This window comes from Aptenodytes forsteri, unplaced genomic scaffold (assembly GCF_000699145.1).
Source record: "Aptenodytes forsteri isolate BGI_AS27 unplaced genomic scaffold, ASM69914v1 Scaffold13, whole genome shotgun sequence".
In the NCBI taxonomy this organism is placed as follows: Eukaryota; Metazoa; Chordata; class Aves; order Sphenisciformes; family Spheniscidae; genus Aptenodytes; species Aptenodytes forsteri.
In genome coordinates, this window is record NW_008794543.1 from 4,224,638 (window position 1) to 4,233,910 (window position 9,273).

The 9,273-nt window shown below is 41.0% G+C and overlaps 1 protein-coding gene across 1 annotated transcript in view; it reads left to right on the forward strand.

The window, feature by feature from the left end:
• Positions 1 to 2,211: 2,211 nt before the first annotated feature.
• GALNTL6 (polypeptide N-acetylgalactosaminyltransferase-like 6) overlaps positions 2,212 to 9,273 on the forward strand; it is a 356,296-nt gene continuing 349,234 nt past the window's right edge. The window contains exons 1-3 of the mRNA XM_009272361.1: positions 2,212 to 2,336; positions 3,464 to 3,750; positions 6,233 to 6,252. Coding sequence (XP_009270636.1) covers positions 2,212 to 2,336; positions 3,464 to 3,750; positions 6,233 to 6,252 — 432 coding nt within the window. The remainder of the gene's footprint in view (positions 2,337 to 3,463; positions 3,751 to 6,232; positions 6,253 to 9,273) is intronic.

Sequence of the window (9,273 nt, forward strand, 5' to 3'; positions counted from 1 at the left end):
TAAGGTGCTTAACAATGTTATATTGTCGTGGTTTAATCTCAGTCGGCAACTGAGCACCACACAGCCGCTTGCTCACTCCCGGGATGGGGGAGAGAATTGGAAGAGTAGAAATGAGAAAAACTTGTGGGTTGAGATAAAAACAGTTTAATAATTGAAATAAAATAAAATAATAATAATAATATAGAAAACAAGTGGCGCATAATGCAATTGGTCACCACCCGCCGACCGATGCCCAGCCAGTCCCCGAGCAGTGGCCCCCCCGGCCAGCTTTCCCCAGTTTATGTACTGAGCATGACGTCACATGGTATGGAAAGTTTCTTTGGCCAGTTTGGCTGTGCCCCCCTCCCAGCTTCTTGTGCACCTCCAGCCTTCTCAGTCGGTAGAGCATGGGAAGCTGAAAAGTCCTTGGCTAGTGTAAGCATTACCTAGCAACAACTAAAAACATCGGGCGTTATCAACTTTGTTCTCATCCTAAATCCAAAACACAGCACTGTACCAGCTACTAGGAAGGAAATTAACTCTATCCCTGCCGAAACCAGGACATATATAAAAACACTTCTTTGACACTGCTTGAATTAAGCTCCAGTGCACCCTCCATATTTGTTTCTGGAAACCACGTTTAAGGATGGTGTACTGTGGGACTGTAGTCTGGGCTATATTTGCATTTTCCTACATTTTCACCCTGTAGGAAAGAGTGTTGTGCTCATATGGGCATCTCCTGGGTCTTCCCCATACAAAGTTACTGCACCATACTAGAATTATTTCATTCATGTGGGCTAATGTATTTCCTCCTGGCACAGTATTTTAGGATGCTAGACTGCATAGGATCTAAAACATTTGTCGCCACCATCAGTTCTATATGCACCAACAGAACACCATGCCCAGAAGCAATTATTATGTAGTATAATCCCTTGTGGACAACATACCAAGTAAAATAAGGAACATGGGCTTTGCATAACATGCAAAAGGTCAGGGACCCAGGGCATATGAAAGTCTTAGATCTTTGGGAAAAGCAACAAAACACAGCAAGGTCTCCTGTCTGTCTATCCTTAGACCAGCTGTTCCTTCAGGCAGGCCCTTTCTTGCATCTACATATCGTCTTTGGTAATGGTGGTTAACCAAAAGACTTGATTAAATAAAGTTTCTTTCCGTTCTTATGTCACCCACTACTCAGCATCACTTCAGCCATGCTCTTTAGCAAAACCTTCTTTTAAGGGTGAAGTCCTTATGTTGAGATGGCGGTCGCCGCCGGTGACACTTGTGTAAGCCATCCAAGAAGGTGACAGGCATTCCAATAACCTGTCAGCAGCTTACCTGTGACAGCTACTCACAGTTGAAATAAGTTCTTGAAACATAGGTCACACTTTTCCAAAGGCAGCTATAATGGCAAATGAAGGTCACGACTTTGATACAGATGTGTATAGACATGTGTCTATTATACTAAACTGTGAGGATTAAACAGAAAACAGCGAGGTGGTATTTAGAATAAGTTAGAGACCATGAAGATTTTCTTCTGTCTACATACATTTTTGACTGTATAGTAGCTGTAATATTTCAGTATTTGTGATTAAAGCATTGTCATACGACATTTGTAGTGCTGGTATTTGATATGGTGAGTAACAGGAAGGTATAGGAAACACTTTTGGCACTTTAATAATTCTGTCTACTTTCAGTTTATAAACTCCAAGCTATAGTAGTTATCAGTACATGATAAACAATGTAACTACAGGTTTTATTTCTATGTCTGCAAAGACTGTTTTATAGATTGAATTTTTTTTACAATCTTGGATAATATTGCTGTGTCTCTTACGTTTATTTACTGTACCTGAATTGACATGTACCGACTGATGATTCAAACCTTGTGAATTAACTGCAGTAATGAAAATTTGTTCGTGTGCTGCTCAGTGCTCTACTACACACTACAAGTAATGCCTGTAGTCTTTTCAGCAGGCATTTTGAGGATTCGACATTACTGACATTAAAAGTGAAAGTTAGGAGTGTTACAGCTAACATATTTATAAATTTTTGTCATGAAGCTAGTCGGTATGAAAGAGTGTGCTAATATTTTTCACGTTTGTTAAATGTAAATGTTCGAACAGAGAAATCGGATTATGCAATGTGACAGCTGGTATTTGACTGTGTTGCATTAACGTTCTGTCCAAGCAGTGCTTTTCTTGTATGTAATGCCCTAAATTTTTAACTCTGCCATGAATGGTGGCCAGCTATCACAGAGTGGCCAGCATCCGCACTGTGCAGCTCCTGGTCGCCAAAACAGGACATTTCGATGAAAAACACCTGATGGGAATTGGTGCTCGGGATATGATCACTGCAGAAATGTACATGGGCTAGTTGGCAAGGGACGAAAGTGTGACAGTGATCGTTCTAATGGTCCGCAGTTATGAAGAGCCACATTCCCTTGCCCAAAATTACTCCCAGGCACTTTTAAATGTATCAGTGCAGATACAGCCTGCCGCCCTTAATAGACTGCAATCTGCCCTGTCAGAATATTACCCTTTTTAAAGCAACAAATTACATCAGTTGCCAGTGCTTTCATGTAGTGCCTTGTTTAGTAATATCTCTGTTACCTAGACCTTTTTGATAGATGACAGGTTTTTTTCAATACTGATTTGACTTACATGCAGTATGAATGATTTTTCTTCATGATTTTCCCGTCCCTTGTTGGTTTTATTTTACCTTATGTTCCCCTTTTTATGACTGAGATGTGTTACAGCAAGTCTGTGATGTGTGGTCTTCCTTTTTCTTTTTAGTAGATAGTACTGCATGGCTGTAGCCTCATATTTTCTACAAAGAGAGGCTGCTGTTTATGGCATTTGTTTTCAGGTGCGTTAATTTAATGGAGCGCATTATGGTCTTAGCAGTATGGTGTTTTTCTAGTAAATGATTCGTGTCGGGTCCAGAAGTCAGCTGGCTGTATCGTTTCACTAGAGGCACTTTGAAGAAGGCTCTAGGCCACTGTAAACTCAGGTTCATCACGAGCCACAGAAAATTGACCTCCATCTGTTGTTCCCCAGATTTAGTTCACCCCAGGCTTAGAGTATTTCTTAGGTAACGTTTAACAAGCAACTTGAGCAGATGGTCTGCTATGGATGGTGCTGGGTTTTGGTTTTTTGTATTGCAGATCACCATGTGGATGGATGGGTCTCAGGCCTCAAGAACAACTTTCTGGAGAAAACTCTGTTTAAGCTGTGACCTTTTCTTAGTTTCCAGTTCACAAGGCTGGTCTTATAGAGGTAGTTGTGTGTCCGCAGTTCACTTTTTAGCTGACTTTACACTGTTCTTCATTCATATTATGTAGTGATTGATTAATTCGATCATTATTATGCTAAGTATTAATTCACATCATATAATGACTCATTGACTGATTTATATTTTTCTAGATAACATATCTCCCGCTTTCTAGTGAGTTGTATATTTTTTAAAGACACTTAAAACTGTTTTTCAGGCCTTTTGAACTTGGGAAAGCAAGGAATATTTTCAGTGTAGGATTGGCCAGGAAGCGGCAGGGGCCCAGCAGGAGGGTCACGTTGTTCCTCAGGAGCCTGGTGGCGGGGCCAAGCTGGGCCGTCAGCCCACGGGTGAGGGTCAGGATCAGGCCTGGTGAGGACAACCAGGGTGAGACACAGCCCGGGATGGCCAGGCAGGGCCACGAGGATGAGGAGGCAGCCTGTGGGTCGAGGCCTGGGTCCCAGGCCCATGGACGGGCCCAGTTCAGCAGCGGCAGTCGCTCAGGTAAGGCCTGGGCCCCCGCTGCCAGACCCCAGAGGGGGAGGCACGGCACTCAGGGCCCTGACAAGATTATTCAGTATTAAAACTACCTTATGTAATACAATTTCTTAATATACCGATGTATTATAATATATGTATAATGTGATTATTTGCTATCAAGTTACACTTTAGTAATTGAGATGCAGTGTTTGTGAGAAATATTTTAGTATAGCATTCATAGCAATTACGGTTATCTAAATTCTGTTTTGAGAATCACAATTTTTTCAGATAATATTAATTCATTGACAGAAAGAAAAAAGCTATATCATAGAATCATAGAATAGTTTGGGTTGGAGGGGCCCTCTAAAGGTCATCTAGTCCAACCCCCTGCCCTGGGCAGGGACATCTTCAACTAGATCAGGTTGCTCAGAGCCCCGTCCAACCTGACCTTGAATGTTCCCAGGGATGGGACATCCACCACCTCTCTGGGCAACCTGTGCCAGTGTTTCACCACCCTCAGCGTAAAAAATTTCTTCCTTAGATCTAGTCTAAATCTACCCCCCTTTAGTTTAAAGCCATTCCCCCTTGTCCTGTTGCAATAGGCCCTGCTAAAAAGTTTGCCGCCATCTTTTTTATAAGCCCCCTTTAAGTACTGATAGGCTGCAATAAGGTCTCCCCGAAGCCTTCTCTTCTCGAGGCTGAACAACCCCAACTCTCTCAGCCTTTCTTCATAGGAGAGGTCTTCCATCCCCCTGACCATTTTTGTGGCCCTCTTCTGGACCCGCTCCAACAGGTCCATGTCTTTCTTATGCTGAGGGCTCCAGAGCTGGACACAGGACTCCAGGTGGGGTCTCGCCAGAGCAGAGTAGAGGGGCGGAATCACTTCCCTCGACCTGCTGGCCACGCTTCTTTTGATGCAGCCCAGGATACGGTTGGCCACCTGGTCTGTGAGCGCACGTTGCTGGCTCATGTCCAGCTTTTTATCCACCAGTACCCCCAAGTCCTTCTTGGCAGGGCTGCTCTCAATCCCTTCATCCCCCAGCCTGGATTGATACAAATTCAAGTAAAACTCTTCCAAAAGATTTTTCTGCAGTGAGTTTTCCCTTTCCACATGTGCATTAGCTACAGGCACCTGGTGATTAATCAAGCACTGATTCAAAGGAGATAGGAAGATCCTATCCTTTAAGGAGATGTAGAAAACGTTAATGGATGAAAAAGAAGTTACAGCCAGTTGCCGCAGAAATTGAATGAGTCTTGAGTTGAATGAATTGCTTTAGTTGAATTGCTTATTGAATGAATTGCTTAAGTTTCACTTGCTACAGATATTGATATTAGATATAGATTAGAGATGAAATGATAATATTTTTCATCTCAGAGGAGACTGTTAACAATAACTGAAGGGGTTTTTTCCCCCTCTGGTATGAGAAGGACTAGGTTATAACTTCTCTTGAAGCTCTTATTTCCTCTTCAGGTCAGCTTAAGGAGAACTATTCTCACTCTTAGTGACAATTGTATGTTGAACTGAAATTAGGTGGCAGAAACATTAAAAGAAACTGTTCTTAAATGATTTATGTATGGTACTAAATACAGACAATCTGACATAGATGAATACCTGAACATAGATGGATAAGAAGTACTGACTTACACTGGGACTGAATCGGTGCTGAACGGTCGTGAATACAGAGCAGCTGATGAAAATGAAACTGTGGGCACATGACTGATGCGTGTGTGTATGCCAGGAGGTATGATGGAGGACTTCTCCAAGTCAGGACATATTGTGGGGGCGATGTTGCAATACCCAAGTGATGCACTTTCTGTAGGGTTTCTATGTGCAGTATGGGCTTGATACAGGTAAACAGTGAAATATAGACCTGACAAAGGGCTGTATCATGCCCATATTCTCCAGGAAGAGCAGAGTGACATGAGGCCTTTACTGATAGTGCAATTTGGTCTCACCACCTGTGTCATCAGTGCCATGCCTGTGTGAGTGAGATAAAGAGGTACTGGGGGGCAGGAATGCATGGGTCTAGTTGACTGTGTAAAACCCAACAAGCATGCTTAACGCACATGGGTGTGTATGAAGGAAATTGTATCTTACAAAATTTCCAGACCAATTATAAGAAAAATCAGGGAGCTAAAGAGTTACTTCTGATTTAAGGATGGTGTGTGATATCTTGTTTGAAGACAAATTGAAAACAAGTTTTTTTCTCCATATCTTCAGGGAGATGCAACCTTTCCTTTTCATCCATAGAGCTGAATATTTGTTCAAATATCAGCATCTCAATAATTGTTGTATCTTTCTCCCTGGACTTGACAAAGAACAAGGAGAAAGCTACTGCCTTGACTATGCCACTGTTGTCCCTAATATAAAACATGAAGCATTCTCTGCTTGATTTTAATCCCCAAGTGGTTTGGAGATTACCCCAGCTCTTTCATAAGGTCTTGAAACATGGACTGTCATCAGCCAATGGAACTCAGCCTAAACCCTGATCTCCCTTTTGTGTAGGTGCCTGGAAGGAGCACAAGGTAAACGTCTATGAAGTAATGTAACTATTCCTTAAAAAGAAAAATTCTTTGTTGTGATGACTGTATTTTGAATTTAGTACTAGTTAGGTTCATAGTGCACTGAAAATATAATTTTATGTGCTGAATGATACTGTCTCATTGCTTATATTTCTCTGCTCATCTGTTAAGGCTTAGATTGTAAGCACATTTGGGCAAAAATGAGGTTTTGCTGCTGAGCACAGTAGGCTTATGATTCTTAACTAGGGATGTTAGACACTGTCATAATGAAGGATCTATAATAAAACTAATTACAACTGTTCTTGGTACTGTTGCTGAAAATGTGTCCATGGAAAAAGCTTAATAAGATTTGCTTGCACTCTGAAATTACATTAAAAAAAAAGAAATCTTCTATTCAATAGATTTGCAGTTAGTATCAATGCAGAGGTGTGGGTGTTCAATTTAGTAACAAACCCATATCCTTTTTGTTTACTTCTGTTAACATCGTTCATGCTGAGCACAGCTAAGAGCGTAACTTCACTTTGTTCCTTCTCCTTCACCCTGACTGGGTTTGATAATTCACCTGCAATTAGAGGATTAACAGGCTTCACCTGTGTAAAACTCAGGGCTGCACAGGACTATGCACAGGTGTTTCTGGGGGCACAGATTTTGCTGTTCAGAAAATGGTTTGGAGTAAAACTGTCAGAGCTTTGCTTCATTTGGGGTTTGTGGTGACCTGATCAGCTTTATGTAAGCTTTATGTAAGTGACGGGCTTCTTCAAATGGCGTTATCCAAGGTCTAAGGGTACAGATATTGAGATCTCTCTTCTGAAGTCACATGTATTGGTTGCTGTTAATATTAATGTGGTGATAGATGCTGTAATATAATAAAAGAACCTTACTGTATATCTATCTTTCCATATATTTCTCAGATATTTAACAAATTACTATTGAGCTGTTAATATTTCATTGTATGGTATGTGTGCCAAGCCATTGTATACCACAGTGATAATGTAAAATTTAGAAGTGAAAATTTTCCAGTTAAAGGGATACATAAAGCATATGCTGTGCTAGCTGTCATACGCTAGTAAGTCTGATTTTACAGAATTACATCTTTAAATATAGCCTGGATACACAATCCTAGTTTCTATATAAAGTCAGGGAGATCTGTGACTTTCAGTTTTGTATTTTATCTGTGGAACATCTAGTATTGAATTTTGCCTCACTGTATTTCTGTCAAATGGGCTAGACTGTGCCTCCAAATACTGAATCTCTCCCAGGTTGGTCTTCATTTTGTAATTAGAAATTTTTATCTTCAGGGGTGGAGGAAAGCAATCTCTGTTCCTATACCCATAGGGAGGCGTTGTGCATATGAATAAAATGGCAAGGAAGAAAAGTGAATTACAAATGTACGAAAAATAAGCTGTCACTTGCTTGGCCTATGATCTTTTGCTTTCCTATTCATCCTTAGATATTTCTTTCCTTACATTTTGGGTATATTGAGATGCAAACAGTGCATATTACCTTATTATCTTTTCATATAATCACTGTGTGTTTGAATTTTTTAAATTATTATGTTCATAGCTGTAGGCATTGGAGTCTCCAGAACTGGAGACATGGGAGGAACAAGAGACATCAGGATGCAGCTATTACTATGATTTTGTTTGTGCTTATGAATTCTTCATTTTAAGGTTTGTCAGCTTCCTCTACAAGCTGTTCTCAAGTCACCCAAGAGATGTCTGTGGGCTCTCAGTCTGAATGTTACTTTGTTAGGAATACATACATGAATAAGACTACATACTTAACTACTTTCCATTTCTTTGTGTTTTACATGAAATTCCTGCTTGTGGAAACGCGTATACATTTCTTAATAGCCCTTTTAAAATCAGGTTTACTTGAATCTTTCTTTTTCATCTATTGTATGTTCTGGTTTTATGGTAGTTCTGTGGTTGTGACCTTTATTAGCTTCCCTTGTGAACTTTCTTCCTCTATATATGAGCTAAGTCATAGCTCTCTGATGTTTCACTTCAGTGTCTTTGTACCTGAGACCTCATTAATGTTTAATATTCATAGATGAAAAGTGAAATTTAATGTCTCCATGGATTCTAATATATATTAAACTGACAATTTAATGTGTTTCCTTTTTGACTCCTCCCCAGACCCGAGACATTTTAAAGTTCAGGTTTTTTGAGTATTGAAATATCCAGCTAAGAGAAAAAGGGAACTAATAATATTAAACCCCATAACCGTAACAGTCATCAGTAAAAAGTCAGTTTTTAAAGAACAGCTACTTCATGGTGCTACCTGAGATAATATTTTTTCTCTGTATCTACATGGTAGTAATGGTCCTGGTTGTAGAGAGAATTGGCCTTTAAGGGAGCCCTGGAGCTTGCCTTAGAGCCTCTGAAGCGTAGCTGGATATCAGATCTGTTGGGGAGCGTAAGGATACTGAGTTCAGCCAAGGTAGTGCGGTGGGAATAAGAGTTTTATGTTTATGCATAGAGACTTAGCAAAGGCAGAACGGAGACTCTCCTAAGCTCTCAGCCAGAAGGCCTGGTGAGAGCCAGCCTGCAGAAAGACGTGAGCCTGCTGGGATGAAAGCCTCCGCAACGGCCAGGGTTAACCAGCACCGCAGCTGTGACCCAGTGGGAGGCTGGCAGAAAGGTCTGTTGTCTTGAGTTTACTAGAAAACTTGCCCTCAGAGGAGGGGGTTATGGAAACGGTCCGTAAGACCATGCTGCAGCGTCTTTTTTCAGGGGTGAGGGCTATGGAAAGTGCAGTACCATTTGTCTGTCTGCCATGGTTTTTGCAAAACTTACGTGGCTCTTGAGCACAGTCTTTTCATGAATTCCTGTCCTGGTTTCGGCAGGGATAGAGTTAATTTCCTTCCTAGTAGCTGGTACAGTGCTGTGTTTTGGATTTGGGATGAGAACAATGTTGATAACACACCGATGTTTTAGTTGTTGCTAGGTAATGCTTACACTAGCCAAGGACTTTTCAGCTTCCCATGCTCTACCGACTGAGAAGGCTGGAGGTGCACAAGAA